At 33.5% G+C, this 20,542-nt stretch overlaps 6 protein-coding genes and 1 non-coding gene across 7 annotated transcripts; 5 read left to right on the top strand and 2 right to left on the bottom strand.

Moving 5' to 3' along the window:
- Window positions 1–1,229: 1,229 nt before the first annotated feature.
- Window positions 1,230–2,369, top strand: LOC104717819 (uncharacterized protein At4g22758-like). Its single transcript, XM_087477142.1, has 3 exons — window positions 1,230–1,406; window positions 1,619–1,821; window positions 1,942–2,369. Exons 2-3 carry the CDS (start codon window positions 1,644–1,646, stop codon window positions 2,139–2,141), a joined length of 378 nt encoding a protein of 125 aa, XP_087333268.1. The 5' UTR covers window positions 1,230–1,406; window positions 1,619–1,643; the 3' UTR covers window positions 2,142–2,369.
- A 1,801-nt stretch (window positions 2,370–4,170) lies between these two features.
- Window positions 4,171–5,277, top strand: LOC104717830 (protein cornichon homolog 5). The gene is made up of 4 exons (XM_010435464.3): window positions 4,171–4,386; window positions 4,531–4,712; window positions 4,833–4,955; window positions 5,032–5,277. Exons 1-4 carry the CDS (start codon window positions 4,315–4,317, stop codon window positions 5,060–5,062), a joined length of 408 nt encoding a protein of 135 aa, XP_010433766.1. The 5' UTR covers window positions 4,171–4,314; the 3' UTR covers window positions 5,063–5,277.
- A 746-nt stretch (window positions 5,278–6,023) lies between these two features.
- On the bottom strand, window positions 6,024–10,214 carry LOC104717839 (AT-hook motif nuclear-localized protein 1). Its single transcript, XM_010435474.3, has 5 exons — window positions 7,589–10,214; window positions 7,177–7,244; window positions 6,953–7,084; window positions 6,705–6,866; window positions 6,024–6,616 (listed from the first exon to the last, which is right to left on the bottom strand). The coding sequence occupies exons 1-5, from the start codon at window positions 8,064–8,066 to the stop codon at window positions 6,383–6,385; spliced, it is 1,074 nt and encodes a 357-aa protein (XP_010433776.2). The 5' UTR covers window positions 8,067–10,214; the 3' UTR covers window positions 6,024–6,382.
- A 1,781-nt stretch (window positions 10,215–11,995) lies between these two features.
- Window positions 11,996–15,293, bottom strand: LOC104717848 (uncharacterized). Its single transcript, XM_010435485.3, has 5 exons — window positions 14,648–15,293; window positions 13,743–13,895; window positions 13,508–13,644; window positions 13,182–13,409; window positions 11,996–12,715 (listed from the first exon to the last, which is right to left on the bottom strand). Exons 1-5 carry the CDS (start codon window positions 15,063–15,065, stop codon window positions 12,203–12,205), a joined length of 1,449 nt encoding a protein of 482 aa, XP_010433787.1. The 5' UTR covers window positions 15,066–15,293; the 3' UTR covers window positions 11,996–12,202.
- TRNAA-AGC (transfer RNA alanine (anticodon AGC)) lies at window positions 13,917–13,989 on the top strand. The gene has a single exon. It is a non-coding gene; the product is annotated as a tRNA-Ala (tRNA).
- Window positions 15,294–18,549: 3,256 nt separating the features above from the next.
- Window positions 18,550–18,936, top strand: LOC147948665 (uncharacterized). Its single transcript, XM_087468064.1, has one exon. The coding sequence runs from the start codon at window positions 18,550–18,552 to the stop codon at window positions 18,934–18,936; it is 387 nt and encodes a 128-aa protein (XP_087324190.1).
- Window positions 18,937–18,951: 15 nt separating this feature from the next.
- LOC147948664 (uncharacterized) lies at window positions 18,952–19,476 on the top strand. Its single transcript, XM_087468059.1, has 2 exons — window positions 18,952–19,279; window positions 19,355–19,476. Exons 1-2 carry the CDS (start codon window positions 18,952–18,954, stop codon window positions 19,474–19,476), a joined length of 450 nt encoding a protein of 149 aa, XP_087324185.1.
- Window positions 19,477–20,542: the final 1,066 nt, after the last annotated feature.

Here is a 20,542-nt window from a genome sequence, read left to right as displayed (position 1 = left end):
AGCAGTTCAGATCTCTCTCCCAAAAGCTCTCAAAATCTCTAGAATAAAACTTTCTAGAATAAAACTTTTGGGTTTGGAAAACCTAAAAACACTATTTATATGTCCTAAAACACGTCAGGGACTTGTGTTGCAAATATGGAAAACTTCGGGCAATTTTGTAAAACTTCCAAATTTGAAGACTTGTCTCGATTTGCAATGGGTGTCGACCGATGCTCTTCTAGTGTCGATCGATGCCCTTCGTATAATCAGACTTCAAATTGATTCTTCGAGATTTATGCTCCAAAACAATCCAAATTGCTCCATTTCGCTCCTTTCATGCTAAAAACCTGTAAAGACTCAAAAACAATCTAGAAACAAATGAAAAGACACTAAAAGACTCCTTATATCATGGTTAAAAACCATAAAAACCATGATATATCACAACTCACGATTGAATCTTCTCAACTCTCGTTTGATCATTACAATTGATGCAAATACTACCCCGCATAACTTATTGAGGGTGTGAGATTTAAGAAAGAAGATCTACGATCTAAAATATATGTTTTGTCATTTATCAAATTACTTGATTAAAGTTTTTGGTAAAAAGTCAAATGCATAAAGTAATAAGTATTTCAATGTTAACTTAACTGTTTTTTAAATAATTATTTGATTATTTATTTTAATAAATTTTAATTATAAATCAAGTTTAATAAATTTTTTGGTATTTTTAAACATTTATATAATTATATATTATATTTATTATGTTTTAACCACTATTGCACCCGCTGGTTATCCAATCGTAAACTCCCGCAAACCGATTTTAAAATGATAAACTAATCATTCAAAACGATTAATAACGCTTGAAACCGCGACCACCCACTTTCATATTCTCTCGCAACCGCAACCACAAACGCTGCGGTTGAACCAGTCAGACCCATAGTGTTTACAAAAAGCATAATTAGTTATTGTAATCCAATGGTTCAAAAATAATTAAATAACCATATGAAATCTTTGCAGTGCATTTAAATTATAATATAAGAGTGTATATATATATGAACAAAATCAAACATCTATAAAAGTACTTACTAAAACATAAATATAAAATACAATCATTTGTGGAGAAAAAAACAAGAGAGAAAAATAAAATATTAAAAAAAAAAACAAAAATCTAAATTAAAATTATTGGTAAATTAAAAACATAAATTATTGAAAGTATTTTTAAAAGCACATAAAATGAATTCTTAATTTCCAAGCCAACAAACAAAACATCTTTTTTACTTTTGCTTCCTCCGTACTCTTCCCAAAGCGAAGAAGAATCCGAGCAGATCGTTTACCTCTCTAAGATCCGTTCGGAGGTTTTCGCTTGAGCTCCGTCATTGTCTGGATTCTCTTCGCCGTCTTCTTCTTCTTCTCTGATTAATCAACAGGTTATTACATTAGATCGTTTCCTTAGAAATATTGATAATTTAGTCCTTCATGTCTCAAAGTTTATAAGATTGTACCCATACATTTATAAATGAGACAAATTAACCCATTCGAGACAGTCCAATTCGACCAATTGTCTTGTAACTCTAATGCATAGCAGTTTGAGTTTGATTTTGAATTGTAATGGTTGTGTTTGTCTTATTTCTAAATCCAGGTTTACAAGAGAAGCAGCTAAAGTTATGATCAGTGTATCAGTCGAAGGAAGTCCTGGTCCGGTAAGGACTTTGGTTAAACTGAGTTGCAATGTCGAAGAAGTGATCAAGATGGTTGTGGAAAAGTACGGTAAAGAAGGACGAACACCGAAGCTCGATAGAGATCTTACCTTTGAACTACATCAGTCTCATTTCAGTATCCAATGTAAGACTCCATATCTAAGAACCAAACAGATATAGCTTTAAAGTATTTGAACTATTGAGATCAAGTTGTGGAACAGAACAAACATTAACACTAAGTTTTGGATTGTTACTAACCCTGTAGGTTTGGAGAAAACCGAAGTAATTGGTGAAATAGGTAGTAGAAGTTTCTACATGAGAAAGAGGGAAACGGAGAATCGGATTACGGTGAGAAGGAGTCTTCCGTCTTCATCGAATTTAATCGAATCTTTCATCGCACAAAAGATTGGGAGGATCGTGAGGAGGACAAGGAAGATATGGAACATGTTGGTATGTTCTCAATGAACTACAAACCCGTATTTGTTTCATTGATATGTTTTGATGGGGCAACACATAATATTTACTTGTGCTAGCTCAAACTTAATTCAATTGTTTCACTTCTTTGTATAAATGTCTTCATTGTACAACATAGATCTATATATACCTATAGACTTTAGGTATATTTATATATTTGTCAATGTACTCTACTACGATTCGAGTTTCTTCATTTTATATGAAATCCGAATTGTAACAGAATGGTTTCATTTTTTATATTCTCTGCTACTGCTATGAGTCTTTTGTACCCTGATACTTGTGAGCATTTTTGGTTTAAACCCAGTTTTGTTTCTGGCTCTGGTTTTTGGTTTAGGTTTGGTATATGAGAAACACAAATTAAGTTGTAATCATCTTTTTGGTTTGGTTTAATTTACTTGAGATTTTGCCATTTTGGAGAAGAACCTGCTGATGTAAAAAAAACCCAATGTTTTTCGGGTCTAGTTGATTTTGTTTGGTCCATTTCAATTTTGTTCCGGTTTAATGTCCACTTTGACGATTGGCTGATTGCAATCGAGCATATTCAGTTTATTAATTTTCTTTAAAAAGTTTTGGGCAAGTATACACACATATTGTATTTGTTTTTTATGTCAACTTATAGCATTAATTTATTTTAATGAAGAACGTTACAAAAGTCACATTAAGGAAACGGATATGTTTTTTAATAAAGGATATTCTTATTTCATACTTGTATAACTATTTAAACAAGCCATGGTCGGTTGACTCAGTTCATGTAGGCCACCGCTCAAATAAATTCAAGCTAATCAAGTCAGAAATATATACATTCTAATATAAAATCAAATGTGAAAAAGAAAACCAAATATATCATGGTTATTTCAAATTTACATTATGAATATTAGAACTAAGAAGTAACTAATGGATGAGAAATTAGTTACGTAGTATATATATATATATATCAAGAACGTAATTAATTAATAGGCACGATCAAAATAAGATTTGGTTAATTGCAAGTTGCATACAAAAAGGATTTGATTGTATCCTACGATATTAATTGAGAAGTACAAATATGAAACTAACCTTATAATGTGTAAAAAATTACATTCAATTGCCATTAGACTAAATTAATTAAGCTTAATTAACTAATTTAAATAAATATAATTAAATTAAAAATAAAAAATACTCACATATCAAATATTAAAAAATCTAAAAAAAAACTAAAAAAATATTTTCTCTCTCTAATAAATTATGAACGAAATTACAAATTATTTTTAAAAAAAAAATATATAAACCAATCAGAATTTTAAAAACTAAGATTTTATATCTAAGTATACAATACAATTATTTTTAATAACTAAATTTGAAGATTTTGTTAAGATTTGAAATTCTCCTATCATCTTTATTTTATTTTATTTACAAATTGTTTAGAAGTTTCATATAATACTTATAATTAATAAAATGCATATTTTTCTGCATATGTTGTGATTTGAATTTTTTAAAACAAAGATATATTACTCAATGTATGAAAATGTGTGTTTTAATTTCCACATTGGCGGGTTGGTAAAACTAAATTTATATAGATGATAAATTAATAATTTTTATTTACTCATAATTATAATATTAAAATTACTATTTATATTTTACAAAATATGATGCAAGTACAACAAATAAACAATATAAAACTGTAATAATACGTCAAAAATTAAATACCATAATATTCTAAAATAATTAGTATTCAAATAGACTAATAGATTTACATAACAATTAAAAATAAATATTATTTCAAACAAAATAATTTTTAAAAAAATAATAATTTTTATTATTATATTATAATTTTTTTAAAAATGTTGACCCGTGCTTTAAGCACGGGATATATCCTAGTGTAAAAGAAACAAAAAGATATTTTTGTCAACCCAAAGCCAAATCCCAAATGTCAAACTTCCAAATATGCCATATTTCTCAATTTGCATAGGAATAAATAAGTAGCTTTATCCAACCAGATCCAGTGGGATAATATATATATAATTTTCATAAATTTAATTCCGTATATAATCTCTGTAAAATATCAGATTATATCTGTATAATTCCTAAAGCTTTGACCAAATTACAACAAACACCGTCCGTATCTCAACGTTAGAAAGACAAGGCGGAGACGACAGAGATTCAACGTTGCAAAATACGACGAAGGATGGGTGATCTACTCGATTGGATTATCTCCTTTTTATTCCTCGTAACCCTTCTCATCATCGTTATTTACCAGGTTTGATTTATTAATTCGTAGTTTATACTAAGTAAAATATTTAGTTTATGGTAATTTTTATACAAGGTTGGATCAGTTCATCAAAAAAAAAAAAAAAGTTGTCATTATTTCATCTAAATATAAGTTGCAATGGTATTGATGCAGCTGACATGTTTGGCGGATCTAGAGTTCGATCGTAAAAACCCTTTCGATTCGTCCGCCAGGATAAACCGGCTAATTCTACCGGAATTCGGTTTGCAAGGACTTTTGTGCTTATACTATGTCTTAACCGGACATTGGTTCATGGCGGTTTTCTCTCTTCCTCACCTTTTCTACAACATTAGACTGTAAGTAAATTTTTTTACTCAATCATCATCATGTCGTATTCGAAACTTACCTGGTACTCGGTTCACCCAATCCGGTTTAATTTTGATGATGTTTTCTCTTTGTTTATTTCCTGGTTAAAGGTACGTCAAAAGGGAACATTTGGCAGACGTGACAGAGATATACAATACGAATAAATGGGAGCAAAAGAAACGAGTTTACAAGATTGCTCATATTGCTCTCTCCATTTTCATCACATCCTTTTGGTACATTTCTTTATCATCAATCACTATTAATCGATATGTTTACGAAAACAAAATCATAATTGTTACTTGTTTTTAGGTTGATACACTCGGCATTGGGAGACATCTAACGTTGGAGAATCACCGGACTTCACCGATTTTGTTTGCCATGACAAATCATTATGTAGCTCTTCATTTTTTTTTGTTTTTTAATGAATTTTGTTGTTCTTTTTTTTTCCTCTTGGTATACCTCTTCGGTTCGTTACACAAATGGTAACGACGCTTACACATGATTTAATTTATGAATTTAAAATGTATCTTCACTGTGGGAAATTCTTGATCCTTACATTGCAAGGTTCTAGGCTATAAGGTTTCTTGTGTCTCTTGAAACAAGCGAAGCTTGATGTGTTGTACTATAGACGTCGTAGATTAAGTCAAGAGAATCTGTTCTGGCTTTGAATGCTTTGATTGGATTAGAGATAGTGAGTATATCTATTCGGGCTTAGAATGTCTGATCTGGTTCTTGAGCCACCCTAAACAGTTCAAACCAAAACATGTTATTGAATTGGCGAACTTTATTTTATAGGAACTCAGTTCATGCTCATGAGGTTACTACTATATCTTTATGGTTTATGTGGCTATCTCTATGTTCAGACCATTCTTTTCTGGTGGGGTTTGAATTCTAATTACAGAGACATGAAACTAAGCAACAACCTTCTTCGAACCAATTATTCTGGCAAGATTAGTGTTTCTTGGACTGAGATGATTTTTAGTAAGGGTTACGCAAAACTAGGTAATGTTTTGGTTACCACAGGAAGCTATGAAACTGTTCTGCAAGATGCTTGGAACACACAAAAAGACTGCAAATGGTGCAAATGGATGCACAAAATTGAACAAAAAAGGTTATACTTGGACATGAAACTCAAAAAAGGTTATATCGGGCTAGTTTAGAGTCTGGTGACATGTTTCGGACTTTCGATTCAGGTGTGAGGTTAACGTATATGACCCAAGTCACCCAACATGGCATCGAGTTTGACATTCTGTCAAGTAACACGCTCTGATCGACCTTTACAGGAAAAAAGTTTAACTATATTGAAGGAACTCAAATTGTTTAACATTAATATTAAAGCAATCTTGGTTTTATCTACCTCTGTTTTAGAGAGAAAGATATTACCAAATCGAACAGCCGGGTAACTTTGAACTGATACATGAGTTTCCTATTTTGGTACAATAACTTGCAAAACCGGAAACCATGACCGGTTTTAACAAAATTATAATTAAACAAACAAGATGATTCAATCCGATTTAAATGATGGAAATCCTACATGAAACAATGGGACCAATATATGACCCTAAACCCTAAAACACTACCATTATATTAAACCCCTAATGTGGATAACCAACCGAAACGAACTTGATGAACCGAACATACAGAGAAAGATTGGAATCTTTCAAGTTAAATTGACGTTAATATCCGAAGACTTGTTTCTTGGATCAGGTGCTAAAGAAGTCTGCCATGTATTATTATTCGTAGGAAGAGAAGACACCGAATGGATTGTCCGGTGATCAGCTGCGCTAGATATAGGAACTGCAGCAGTAGGACTCGACAACATGAAATCGTGTTTGTTCTTCTTCGGTTTCTGATCTTGCTGGTCCGTGCCAGCTAGAAAACTTCCTACGACCACCTATTGTATTCAAGACACACAGAATTGAATTTATTTTTTCGGTTAGAGACTTGCACCTTTTTGGACAAGCAAAACATCCTAAACATACCTGAACCGGACTCGCGGCTACTAGTAAACCAGCTACGCCACCACCTACTACACGGCCATCGGGACTTGCTAACGATACGCTCATTCCTCCAGTTCTACTCCGAGTTCCGCCTGAGTCATTAGGCATGAATGAGCCGGACAATGATAATATCTCAAACCGACCCTGAAAGATAACACAAGAAATCATTAAAATATATATTAAATCAACAACAACAACAAATTTTGTTGATGAGATAAAAAATCACATACTTCGTATGTCAATGTGCCACCAGAGGAATCAGGCTGACGAAGTGTAACACTTGAAATAACACCGTTTGCTGATAAAACGCATATGGCACGAGGTCCTTGTTGCGAAAATGAGATTATCTTCATTGTTACATCCTAATCATTCCAAAACACATCATCGAAACTCATATAACTAAGATAAAATAACAAAGGGCCGGATCTAAGAAAAACAGTTTGGATGAACTTACCTCGCCAGTGTTGACTGTGATTATATGAGGTGTGAAATTACCACCGACGGAACAAGGAACCCATTCACCTAAACAAACATGAATTAACGTAATAAAATTGTCACTAATTTAACCTTACTGTTGCATTTAAGAAGCGACAACCAACAACATGACATATATATGTAGATACTTGTAACTTTAGGACACATCCATAACTATAGACAAATTAAACATAGATACAAAACATAGAAGAGATCTAATTTATAAGTTAGAGACCCCACTTATAATAAAAGTATGCATGGAAATGAAATCCCCAAAAACCCCAATTTTTTTTTTTTTTTGTCAATACTCAATAGAGTCAGATTGGTCTACGAAACAAGATTCCGACAAGAAAAAGAAAAAAAAAAAAAGAGAGCAAAGAAGACATAGTTACCTAAATTCTCAACTTGGTGATGATGATACTTTGGTCTGTTAAAAGAGTTGGTTGGTTTCACTTTACTACGTTTCTCAGAGGCGGAGAAGTCGATGACGTGTGAACCCGGCGGCGGAAGATGCGACGGCGCCGGAGCTGATGAAATAGGCTTAGGAGATAACGCTACAACAGTCCCGTCCGGTCCGTACTTTCTTGGCCGTCCACGCTTCTTCTTAATTGGTCCACCGGGGATACCTTCCATCGCCGTCGTCGTTTCCGTAGATATTTGCGGCGGAGGAGGAGCTGTGTGATGAGACGACGGTTGTGGTGGAGGAGGAGGAGGAGTGACAGAGGGGCCGGGGGGAGATTGGTTTGAGCTTTCTGATCTTGAAGCTACGTGAAAATCTGACGGTGCGTCGGATCTAACCACCGTAACACCGCTGCCGTTACCGACGGTTGTTCTAACAGCTTCTCCGGTAGACTCCATATCTAAAGCCATTAGCTTATTTTTTTTCTTGTTTTTGGTTAGTTTTCCTTTATTTTCTTCTAACTTTTTTTCAAGAAAAATCAAAGATTTTGGGTTTTTTTGATTAAAGATAAACAAAAGATGATTAAGGATAAAGAAATATAATTAAGATCTAGAACAAGAAAATTAAACTGAATATATAAGAAATATATTGCTAAGAACAGAGGTTGGAAAATTAGGAAGGAAAATAGGAAAATGTTGGAGAAGAAAGTGAGGGAAATTAGATTTATTTATGCTATGTCATTTTAGATTGAATAAATAAAATATTGATAATCTATTTTTTTTTTTAGAATCTTGACATTAAATAATGGTATTTGATCATGGATTTGATTTTTTATTGTATGATTTGTTTAATGCTTTCAGCTAATTTCCATCGTAACTTTTTGTTTTTCCATGTCTGTCCATTTTTACTTTAATATTGAATAAATAAAATATTGTGAAAAGGAAATGTGTAATAGCGTGTTACTGTAATATACTAAACTCACAATGAAATTATTTATTAACTTCTTTTTTTAGGAATATATATATATATTCGTGTTTTTTTAGCTGGAATCCGATGGGAAAGAATTAATAAATAAAAATAATAATTAAATAAGAAAACAGTATAGTAGACAAAAATTAAAGTGGCTATACAAAATTCATTTATTAGAAAAAAAACAATTTGTGAATGACAATGGCCTGCGTGTATATTGGTTTCTCTTAAAATAATAATATACAATTTTTCTTGCCATGGGTTTTATTTTATTTTTAAATACTCAAAATTTTCCAATCCAAAAAATACTTTTCCTTAATTAATAATCGGGCTTTGGAGTAAAGGACAAGTAAAACTAGGCTGCTAAAATGATGAATAAATAAATTATACTAGAAATAACTTAAATTTATTTAACATCTAACAATTAAAGAAGGCCAAAGGCAAGAATGACAATTACATGGGGCCAGCAAAAACGTATCAAATCGCACAAATAGATATATATTTTTGTCATAGTTTTCCTCAAAAATATATAAAGTTAGTAATTAAAAGTTCCAACTTCTAATCTTCTCCCCCACTTACCCATTTGTTTCATTATTCCATGGAAAAAATTTGGAGCCCAATTCTTTCACTTGATCAATATTAACATGACAAACGTGATCGATGATGATAGGGTTAAACTCAAATGTATGAAGTTTTCAATCATCTAACGAGTCAAGAAATGTTAGTATATAGGTCAACTTTATCTAGGACGAACATGATTCTCCTAATACATGTTCACTTTTACTTTCATTGAGACCACAGGATCATTCTAATATAGTTTTGGTATTAATTTTATGCATGACAGCAAAAAAATAATGTCAAAATAAGTGGATGTTTAGATTAAACTAAAATAAAATATTTTGTTATGTTTAGTTCTGAATTCTGATGGTTAGTATTTACTATTTACTTACTCCTATTTTATATTGTTTCGTGTAATTGTGGGAATCCGAAGGTCTTTGTTAACTTTTACTTTAATTTTATATTTGCAAACTTTTTAAAATATTAAATATATTTATGTGTTGGCTTTACATTCATTTTTTTCCTTTTACATTTCCCAAAGTCTTCGTCACAATTATAGCTACCCAACTAATTTATGCCCAAAAATAATAAAAAATTTCTAATAACTAATACCATTATTTTATTGAAGTAAAATTGTATAGTTTGAGTTTTTGATTTGTAAAACAGAATAAAATCTTTTAAGGAGATAAACAACGACAGTGGAAAATTTTGAATTAAAAGATTCAGGTTGTCGAACGTTGTTACAGTCACTTAAAATATTAGTAGACATAAATTATTTATTCTGAAAAATATAGCAAATTTACAAATTTCTAAATTATAAACAACTTAGACCTATTTAACTCCTGTTTTAGCTATTCTTCACTTTCTCTAACTATTATGGAAATTTTTATTTTAAAAGTAAACATAATGCAAAAGGCATTTTCTTTTATTCTATTAAAGATTTGATGAAATTATAAATAATTAAATTACAGGAAATGGAAGCAATCATGAATCGTAAAATCATTTAAATACAATTTTATTTTGGGACCACGAAGCATCGAGTCATTGACCAATAGAAATGCACATCTAGTTCTCCAAAAAAAAATTAAAAAAAAAAAGAGAGAAGAAGATTAATTAAATAACCTGGAGTTTTAGATAAGAACGAACCATTTATTAATCGTCTAATGTTTTCTTTATATTTTTCAAACGTTTAAACTTAATCTTTCTGTAAAATTAAATATTATAGTGATGTGCTCGATGTGCATTTCCTCCACGACTTTATTTTATTTTATTCTCTTTTAATAGAGAGAGAGAGTAAAATATTGATTTCACATGGTTTTTTTATTTGGAAAATTTTACATTTATAATTGTGGTCGGCATTTCTGACCTAACTTGGTTACATTATACAGCTCACTGCAAAACATAAAATATTTATAATTTAAAAGCTATATATTTTAAAACAACAATAGTTATTTATCAAATTTTTATTATATATAGTATACACCACTTGATTTAAAACTTTGAACGAACCCAACAAGAAGTTTACATTATTAAGTAACTTTTTTTTAGTTACTTTTCATTTTTCCCTAACTTTTTCAAGGACTTTTTTTTTTTTGTTAAATCTACTCATATTTTTGTTTTTTCCTCTTTTGATGTTGTATTTGTTTTCATTTTTATCAAAGTATGTCAAAGAAATAAAACATTTTTCTATTTATTTTTTTAGTATTATGTAAACCCATTATTTTGTGCGTGTGAATGGTAGTCATACCAAGAAAAGGAAAATATAACGTAATTATAGTGTATTTATTAATATTAGGTGGTGGTGCTGATATTGCATGTTCATTTCTGGTGAAACTGGATTGGTTACAACTTACAACTTACAAGTAATCAATATTATAGCTTAATTTTTTTTATTAAAGAAACTTATCATGGCAAATTGACAATATGTATTTGCAATACCCCATCATGTGAACCTTTTATACAAAAATAATAAAATCATCGGCGTGCTTTTAAGAAAGATAAATAATTTGTTGTCACTTCCATATTCCAATTACAAGAGTTAAATATCCCTTGTAATATTTTATTACTTTTCACCTTTAATTTGTTTTTTTCTTAATTAATCATGTCATTCAAAACCTTCATAGGTAAGTACACCCTTGATTCATCTTAAAGCAATATTTTATACTATTATCACAAATCGTTGACGTTGATTTACATACAGATCACGCGACATTTGTTGAAAATCCTCTAAATTGCAAATCTTTTGATACATGAGCCCACTGTTATTATAGATAAGAGTCATCGAGAGCCCATCCAAATTAAGTCAATCTTACGATAAAAGAACCTCAAACTTCTCCACTAAACCAAAACATTTTAATTTGTATTATGTTTTTTTCGAAAACACCAACGTTTTACTAATGTGTTAAACATGAGTTTGCTTTGTCTATAATATAAGAAACTTGACACAATAATTTGGAATTTGTCGAGCGATAATTCTGAAACACTCGTCATAATTCAATCTTTCTTTCATCCGATTCTAGTCATTGAGTAAGACACTTAGACTGCGTCGATTAGGTCATGACTTACGATTGTTTCCATGCGCGGATAGTTGGAACACTCAAGGAGATGAACTAAGGTTAGCTGTTTGTATTGCCACCAACGGAGGTTATGATGGTCGAATATATATATATATATATATATATATATAATTAATACCAATGATTTAAATGTGAGTGAAGATGGTTTAAGTTATGACAAGGGCGATTATTTTAAGAGTACGTAATGTTGATGATGGCAATGCTTGTGAAGTCCTTATTATGCAATATGAGCTTTTACATATGTTATAGTCGACTCTGAAACATGAGATTTATTTAAGTTAAATTAAGTTATGCAGTTAAGAAAAAAACTTCCATTAAAACATAAACAAAGATCAATGGTGGAAACTACATACTAAAACATCTAATATAATTAACTAACCTTAGTTCATCTCTCTTTGAGTTATTCCAATTATTTACATGCACGTATCAAAATATATCCCACAAGTCATAACTCCAACTCCAAATATAACATAAATTAACGACAGCACACACAAATTTCATCATCACAAAGACTCGTTTGTAAAAGGGATTTCTTGGAACTTAAACGAAGCATTGCCCGCATTTTCGCGTTCAAATCTAAACACATCATCATCGGACAATGGCATCACTTGTCTGTCACCAACTTGTCGCGGTGGTATAACCTCACTAAGCCGCGGAAACTCGGTGGAATCGAGCATTTCGCTACTAAACAGCAAGTGAGTCCCAGCACTGCTACTCCTGGGAGGCGAGGAGAAATCTGCCGTGGCAGAGGTGTCCCAGAGAAAGACGTGGAGGCCTATGGGGACTTTTGCGTGACGGTGCAGTGACAGTTTCTGGCTGAGCGAAACCGTGTCGTAGCAGCGAATTGCTCCTGTGGATGAGACCATCCAAGGCAATACCTTCTGGTTACCCACACGGGAAACCACTAGACGACGTGATGCCTTGGCTGCTTCTCTGTACAATGAGCTTAGACCTGATCTTGCAGCTGGTGCATTATCGTCTTCGTGGTCCGTCACTGATGAAACGTAAATGAAACCCTGTCCAGGAAATGTTTCAATTCAAATATTAAAATGTAAATTTTTTTCCTAATTCATTTTTATTTGAAAAGCTCCTGCCAATCAAAATCATGTTACAAAATGTGTCTTAATTTACAAATCAATATATCTTTGGTTTGTAGGATATTTTTGTAGTTGATTATGATTTCATAAAAATTGATGTATTCAACTTAACTTTTTGTTTCATAAAGTTTAGTGTTTTGCTAAATTATATGTAAAACTCCACCTTCATAAAACGATAACTTTTCTAGGTGTAAACAAAATCTGATGTGTGTGAAAACATCTTAAAGTCATAACTCTATAAAGCGGAAGAACAAGATTTTGTTTGGTAGTTTTGTCTGAACGGGTAGTAAAAAGTCCCGAATATTACCAAAAAAATAAAATAAAAGCCATGATTTGAATTTTAGTCCCTAGTGATGCAACAAATTCAATAAAGATTTTTTTTTACCTCTTCAGTGCGGCTAATGGAGAAGCCAAGTTTGGTATCGTCATCTTTGAGTTTGATTTCGAGTGGGAACTCAACACCAAGAGGAGCAAACCAAAGCCTAACCGCTCTCACCACACCAATATCAACTCCATGATAATCCTCGAAACCATAGAGACTTGCGTTTGCAAGATTCGACAAATCCGCAAGTGACGTCGTATTAACCGTTGCCGACGCTGTTTCTCCTGATATCTTTTTTTTTTCCATATAAAACACAATGCAATCAACATTTTCATATCAATCTCTCTACATAGAAACAATGTTACAAAAAAAATACCAAAATCTCTAACCTTTGTGAGCAAAGATTCAGTCTGAATATTCATAAAGACAATAGGAACACCATTGGCTTGTGAACAACTTAACCAAGCATTAGCACGAGCAAGTGTGTCTTCCAAGTCATTATACCGAGAACCTGATCTACCATAAGCTATAGTTTCGGAAAAGATCGTTAAAACATTATTCAAACATAGAGATTTATAAAAATGAATGTGTGACTAACAAGTAAGACCAATGTCTATATATTACCAGAAGCTTTGGGAAGAAAAAGAATGGAGAGGAAATTGCTAGAACCAGAGATCGGTAAAGCTTCTTGCATTCGTCTTTCCCATGGATATGAAACATAACCATCTTGAAGCTTTGCTCTCACCAATGCTTCCACCATCCTTGATCCTCTTGACTCTGCACATTGTTTATCAAATTGGGGATGTAGCTCAGATGGTAGAGCGCTCGCTTAGCATGCGAGAGGTACGGGGATCGATACCCCGCATCTCCACATTTTTACTTTCAATTATTTTTATCAGAAAAGAAAACAAATCATTTAAAAGATTCTTCTTAATATAAAAAAATTAGAAAATAGTAAGATTCGTCTTGGTTAGTTCGTCTAAAGAACTTTTGTTTTTATAATTAATAATCAAATATTCTTTGTTGTTAAAGTTTGAGCGACGAAACAGTCTTATTAGTTTATAATTAATCCTTAAATAATAACATTCCACTTTCAATAATTTTTATAAAATAATGAAACAAATCATGTAAAAGAATTTAAATATTAAAAAATAAGAAATAGTAACATTCTTGGTTTAAATATTTTAAAAATAAATATTCTTTGTTGTTAAAGTTAAAAACGAAACAGTTTTATAACTAATCATCAAATTATAACTCCAAATAAATGAAATCGTTTTAATGTTTTGCAAGACACACAAACATGCTCCTTCTATGTCAAAAACACATTTTATTAGTATGAAAACTTAAGCTTAATACAAAAAGAAAAAAAATCGTACGTATTAGTAAAAACAGCAATAATTAGATTCACCAACTGAGAAACACGACATGAGTTAAAAGGAAAAGGTCAACACGTAAGCCACGAAAAGTCAACCAAAGTACAAAGAACAAAACAAAGAGAAGATATTTTAACAAAACCGAGTTAAACTCACCTTGCAAACCGAGACAATCCGACTCAGTCCGATCCGAAAACCCAACGGTATAATTCGGGTCATCAATGGATCTAAGCATGTACTGTTTCTTCCCGGCGGAGTCATTAGGAACAATACAAGCAGAGAGATCGGAGAACTCATCGGAGCCACGACGAACTCTCACAACAATGGAAGTTTCTTTATTCCTAAAAGAGTTGTGTAGAACCTTTTGAAGCCAAGCTTTGCCCCCTTTGAACGGAGCTTTGAATATAGCCGAACCGGGTCCTGAACCGATCCGGATCTCTTCCACTATGTCTCCGGTTTGAAGCATATCGCCGCTCCATTCTTCGCTTTTGGAGCTTCCTTTTAGACAGTCTATGGAGAGGACCACGGTGTTTCCGGGTCGGGTCGTGGATTCGGGTTGGTGGCTACGATCCATAGAGAGAGGAGCTAAAGAGAGAGTTTGGTGAAAATTCTGATTTCTAAAATGTGGAAATGATTCTGTAACACGGAATCTTCGAGAGAGAGAGAGAGAGAGTAGATGTATATAAAAGTCGTACTTGGCTATGATTTTGTTCGTGCTACGATATTAGGATAATTTTAAATCTTAAACAACGCCACTTGTCATGGAGCTAAAAGCTTTTCGAATTTTGATTTGGTTTTAAATAATTCATTGTTGTATAAGGCTTCTTACTAGTAATAAATATTTGTATAAGATAACGAGACCATAATCTAAAAAAAAAGAACCAAATTTCCTAAACCATCATTTAAGGAAATGGGGAGCTCCTCGGCAGTTCGAGGTTTTAGGGAAATGCGTCATGAAATATTTTCCAAATTTTTTGTTCTTTCTGAAAACTAAACACTTTAGATAACACGTTTTGGGATTAATGAGTGATTGGGTTATGATCAAGTTCATATAGTGGATCCGGTTGGTTTAAGTTGTGGACTAGCATTGTTCTGGAAAGACATTTATACTGTGGAAGTGCTAAGTTCTGACTCAAGGATAATTGATACGCGTATTACTAAAGGTGGTCTAATCTTCTACATCACCTTTGTGTATGGTGATCCTGTCAGACATCTAAGATCGGAGGTTTGGGAGCGGTTTACAAGAATTGAGATCCAAAAAAATGAAGCTTGGCTTCTTACTGGTGATTTCAATGAAATCATGGATAATTCGGAGAAGCTGGGAGGACCAAGAAGACTAGAGAGCTCTTTCTTTCCCTTTCGGACAATGGCGAGAAGCTGTAGAGTGAAAGAGGTTCCTAGTTTTTGAAATCGTCTTTTTTGGGATGGCAAACGAGAGAATGTATGGGTACAATGTCGTTTGGATAAAAGCTTCGCCAATAGTGCTTGGTTTGATTTGTTCCCAAGAGTTAATACTGAATATTTGGAGTTCATGGGGTCAGATCATAGACCAATTATTACTCGGTTAGTTGGTGATCACACAAGGTTCATAGGGCGTTTTGTATTTGATAAAAGATGGGTTCAAAAACAAGAGACAACCGCTATTATTAAGCAGCATTGGAAGAGAGTACAGGCTGGATCTGGAGGATCAGTCACATATAGTTTAGTGCGTTGCATACGAGCCTTGTCTAGGTGGAAGAAAGCAAATCCCTCGAATTCCATGACATTAATACATAAGTTACGGAGAGAGTTGGAGGAGGAATCAACGAAACAATTTCCTAACTTTCAGAGATTACAGCAAATCAAATGGGATCTGGCTGCAGCTTACCGTGATGAGGAACTATATTGGAAGCAAAAGAGCAGGGAAGCTTGGTCACATGCAGATGACAAAAATACTGCCTTTTTCCATGGTTGTCTTAAATTTAAAAAATTGAAGAACAGGCTGCATTCGTTGATCGATAAGAATGGGAATGAGCACTTTGAGGAGGGGTCAAAAGGTAATATAGCGGCTGAGTATTTTTCTGAGCTTTTTAAGTCATCTGATTCGGATAGCTTCGAAGAGTTGCTTGAGGGTATGGAGACAAGGGTTACAGATGAGATGAATCAAAGACTGACGGCTCCAGTTTCTGCGAACGAAGTTAAGCAAGCTGCTTTCAATATTAAAGAAGATAGTGCTCCAGGGGCGGATGGTTGGACTGGGGTTTTCTTTCGGAGGTATTGGGATATAGTTGGGCAAGACATTATTGATGTAGTGCAAGGGTTCTTTGAAACAGGGAGTTTTCCTCAGGATTGGAATCACACTAATATTTGCCTCATCCCTAAGAAGACTAATGCCAGTCAGATGACTGATATGAGACAAATCAGCCTTTCTTCTGTCTTGTACAAGATTATTTCAAAGGTTTTGTGTTCTCGTCTGAAGCAGTGTTTGCCAAAGCTGGTTTCTGAAACTCAGGGAGCCTTTGTGGCTGGTCGGATAATATCACATAATATCCTTATCGCCCATGAAATTGTCCATGCTCTTAGAACCAATGCCAAATTTGTTGAGGAATACATAGCAATCAAAACATATATGTCCAAAGCTTACGATCGTGTGGAGTGGAATTTTTAGAATGCCTCTTTGTTAAGATGGGTTTTCATAGTAAGTGGATACAGTGGGTGATGTTTTGTGTTAGGACTGTGACATACTTGATGTTAATCAATGGTAGTGCTTTTAGGTTTGTCAAACCGGACCGGGAGATTAGACAAGGTGATCCGCTATGGCCTTTCTTATTCATACTATGTGTTGAGGCTCTGGTTCATATAATGGAAAGAAAGAGACTACAACAGAGGATAATATGATTCAGCTTTAATGAGTCATGTCCGACTGTACAACATTTGTTGTTTGCCGATGACAGTTTGTTCATTTGCAGAGCTACAAAGGAGGAATGTGATGAAATTCTTGAATGCCTGAACTTGTATGCAGAGCATTAGGCTAGAGAATAATTTTTGCCAAATCCGCAGTTACATTTAGGAGAAAGGTTGCTGAATCCGTTAAGCTAATGGTAAAGCAAACACTTGGCATTGCTGAGGGGGGAGGAGCGGGATCCTATTTAAGGTTACCAAAGTGTTTCAGTGGTTCAAAACAAGCTTTGCTTGCCTTTATTGGAGATAAGTTGCAGCACAGGCTTCAAGGATGGTATGCCAAATCTTTGTCTCTAGGTGGCAAGTACATATTGCTGAAATCAATAGCCATGGCCTTGCCTGTTTATGCGATGTCGTGATTTTGTCTAAGCAAAAATCTTTGCAGAAAGATTACCAGTGCTATGCGTGATTTTTAGTGGAACAATTGTCAAGGTCAGAAGAAGATTGCATGGGTGGCCTGGAGTAAGATGTGTAAATCCAAAAATGAAGGTGGTCTGGGGTTTAAAGATTTGAGAGATTTTAATCAAGCTCTGCTAGCTAAGCAGGCATGACGCCTTCTTAACTCCCCGGAGTCTCTGGTGGCCAGGTTTTACAAAAGTAGATACTTCAGAAAGAATTCATTTCTGGAGTGTGGAAAGGGAACAAGACCTTCCTATGCGTGGAGGAGCATTATGCATGGAAGAGAGCTGTTGAAGAAGGGTTTGATGAATTTGATTGGTAATGGGGCTGATACGTATGTCTGGAATGACAAATGGCTTTTTGAGACGCATCCCAGAGCTCCATATCGTTTACAGTCAGTCTTTGAAGTAAACTTGAAGGTCGCAGAGCTCAGGGATCCAACGAGTGGGAATTGGGATAATGACAAGGTCAATTGTCTTTTTCCTCCCTTAGATGCTAAGCAGATTTTGGCGATGAAGATTGCGGAGAATAGGACAGATCGTTATTTCTAGCCTTATACAAAGTCAGGCTCTTATTCGGTGAAGACTGGGTATTGGCTGTGTCGAGCATTATCGTCTCTCTATGAGTCGCGATTAGAGGTGGATAAAAGGAATGATAGTTTAAAAGCTAAGGTATGGGGTTTGAAAATTGTTCCAAAGATCAAAATTTTTTTATGGCGTATGTTGTCGGGTGCTTTAGCTGTTTCGGATCGCTTAGCTTCAAGAGGGTTACATGTTGATATTGGATGTTCTGTTTGTGGTTATGCGCTTGAAACTATATGCCATACCATGTTTAATTGCCCGGTGGCAAGACAGGTTTTTGCTCTAGCTAACATCCTTGTGCCGGCCAATGGTTTCTCGGGCACTGAAGTGGAAGCAAACTGGGAACATTTGTTGGGCTTGATAGAGAGGAATGAATTTCCAGAGGAATCTAGATTGGCTATTCCCTGGTTATTGTGGGGTTTTTGGAAGTATAAAAACAATTTCGTCTTTCAGGGCAAGCGTGGTGATTTAAGAGAATTGGTCTTAAAAGCGTTAATTGAATATGCCCAGTGGAAAGATGCTTAGAATAAAATTTCTAGTATGGAGTCTGGGTTGCATATGCAGACATCAAAGCTTGAGGAGAAGTGGCGTAAACCGGTAGAAGGTGTGGTCAAGTGTAATATAGCATGCTCATGGATTAATAAGTCTTCGATGTCTGGTGGTAGTTGGATCGCGCGTGATTCTCAAGAACATGTGCTCTTTCATGCACGCGAGGCATTTGTTCAAGATGAGTCTTCTATATTTGCTGCACTCAGATGTTTCAGATGGTCGTTGGATGCTCTCTTAATCCTTCCTATTACAAAAATTGAAGTAGTCATTGATGATGCTTCAGTGGTAGCGGCCATCAACGAGCCTCAAGATTGGCCACGTTAATGTTATATTTTACGGGACATCCATAGTATCTTGAGTGAATTTCATTACTGGGAGTGTCATCATGTGGCAGCTTCGGCAAACAAGGTAGCTTCGGCTATAGCAAAAAGTGTTATAAAGGATGATAGGTTTCAGTCTTATTTAGCATTTGGAGGGTCATCTTGGCTTCATGATCAAATGCGGGCAGAAGAATAATGCTTTGTTTCATTTTGTTTTTAGTGTTGTTTTTTTTTCTTTGAACTGGTGTGTTTCAGACTCTTTGGTTTTATGAGATGACAAAAAAAAAAACTACCATTTAAAATGAAACAAAGTGGGGAAGCAAAAAACTATTGTTGATAATATTATTTAGAATTGAAATTTATTCAAAAAACTATGTAATTCAGAGTTACATAAACTATAATGTATAATATATATTTAATAATTTTTGGTTAACTTATTTCATTAATTCATTCGATGTTGATGATTTGATTAATAAGGTCAATTTTGAAACAGCGACTTACTTTTCACTAATGCTAAAGTAATTTTCTTTTCTATCTACTTATTTTAAAACAAAATACATATGTTTTCACTAATTTAATTTATAAGATAGTTGTTTTTTAAAATTATTGACCTTTGTTTTGTTCATCGATGTATAATTCTTTTTTTTTCTATCGATTTCATGGGAATTTAGTTTATGATAATGATTCATGGAAATTTACTATATGATAAAACTTTTCAAATAGCATTGGTCCAGTGATAAAGTGATAAAGGGAGAAAAGTCCCGCCACTTGGGTTCGAGTAGTATTGGCCACGAGAGTTCGAAATTTAATATGGATTCTTATGCCCCAGGAGATTAGTGTTTGGATCTAGAAAACATTTAGGATCACTCCTGAATTATCAAAAAAAAAAAAACTTTTCATATCAATGATAATTTATCAGCTTCTTAGATATGCCGACTCTACTAGTATAAAATATTAAAATATATACTTATCATTGTTTATTAGCCCCTTCTTTAGTAGACACATATAAAGAAAATCACCCAAACCAAAAAAAAAAATGAATGTTAATTTTCCATTTTTATCAAAAGTAATTATTATGTAAACAGTATCTATCTAACTATGGTTAATGTAACTGTTAAAAAAAAAAACTATAGTTAATGTAACTCAAAATCATAACAAACTGATTCATACAAACTGTAAGCCCATTGAAGCGAAGTCCATAGTCAACCTTATATATTTGCAGCATTGGTATATCATCATCTCTATCAATCAGGGATTTCGAT

This window comes from Camelina sativa, chromosome 2 (assembly GCF_030686135.1).
Source record: "Camelina sativa cultivar CO46 ecotype springtype chromosome 2, ASM3068613v1".
Lineage (NCBI taxonomy): Eukaryota > Viridiplantae > Streptophyta > Magnoliopsida > Brassicales > Brassicaceae > Camelina > Camelina sativa.
The sequence above is the reverse complement of the archived record's forward strand: the minus strand, read 5'-3'. Positions and strand labels throughout refer to the sequence as shown.

What these genes read in the sequence shown, in the direction of transcription:
- LOC104717819 (XM_087477142.1), top strand. Translation starts at nt 1,644, where the DNA reads ATGATCAGTGTATCAGTCGAAGGAAGTCCTGGTCCGGTAAGGACTTTG. An exon ending in GTCTCATTTCAGTATCCAAT is followed by an intron (nt 1,822 to 1,941) that starts GTAAGACTCCAT and finishes CTAACCCTGTAG; the next exon opens with GTTTGGAGAAAACCGAAGTA.
- LOC104717830 (XM_010435464.3), top strand. Translation starts at nt 4,315, where the DNA reads ATGGGTGATCTACTCGATTGGATTATCTCCTTTTTATTCCTCGTAACC. An exon ending in TCATCATCGTTATTTACCAG is followed by an intron (nt 4,387 to 4,530) that starts GTTTGATTTATT and finishes GTATTGATGCAG; the next exon opens with CTGACATGTTTGGCGGATCT. An exon ending in ATTTTCATCACATCCTTTTG is followed by an intron (nt 4,956 to 5,031) that starts GTACATTTCTTT and finishes ACTTGTTTTTAG; the next exon opens with GTTGATACACTCGGCATTGG.
- LOC104717839 (XM_010435474.3), bottom strand. Translation starts at nt 8,066, where the DNA reads ATGGCTTTAGATATGGAGTCTACCGGAGAAGCTGTTAGAACAACCGTC. An exon ending in GTGGCACATTGACATACGAA is followed by an intron (nt 6,867 to 6,952) that starts GTATGTGATTTT and finishes GTTATCTTTCAG; the next exon opens with GGTCGGTTTGAGATATTATC. An exon ending in TAGCCGCGAGTCCGGTTCAG is followed by an intron (nt 6,617 to 6,704) that starts GTATGTTTAGGA and finishes TGAATACAATAG; the next exon opens with GTGGTCGTAGGAAGTTTTCT.
- LOC104717848 (XM_010435485.3), bottom strand. Translation starts at nt 15,065, where the DNA reads ATGGATCGTAGCCACCAACCCGAATCCACGACCCGACCCGGAAACACC. An exon ending in GGATTGTCTCGGTTTGCAAG is followed by an intron (nt 13,896 to 14,647) that starts GTGAGTTTAACT and finishes AACAATGTGCAG; the next exon opens with AGTCAAGAGGATCAAGGATG. An exon ending in CTGAATCTTTGCTCACAAAG is followed by an intron (nt 13,410 to 13,507) that starts GTTAGAGATTTT and finishes GAAAAAAAAAAG; the next exon opens with ATATCAGGAGAAACAGCGTC.
- LOC147948665 (XM_087468064.1), top strand. Translation starts at nt 18,550, where the DNA reads ATGTTGTCGGGTGCTTTAGCTGTTTCGGATCGCTTAGCTTCAAGAGGG.
- LOC147948664 (XM_087468059.1), top strand. Translation starts at nt 18,952, where the DNA reads ATGGAGTCTGGGTTGCATATGCAGACATCAAAGCTTGAGGAGAAGTGG. An exon ending in CGAGCCTCAAGATTGGCCAC is followed by an intron (nt 19,280 to 19,354) that starts GTTAATGTTATA and finishes ATCATGTGGCAG; the next exon opens with CTTCGGCAAACAAGGTAGCT.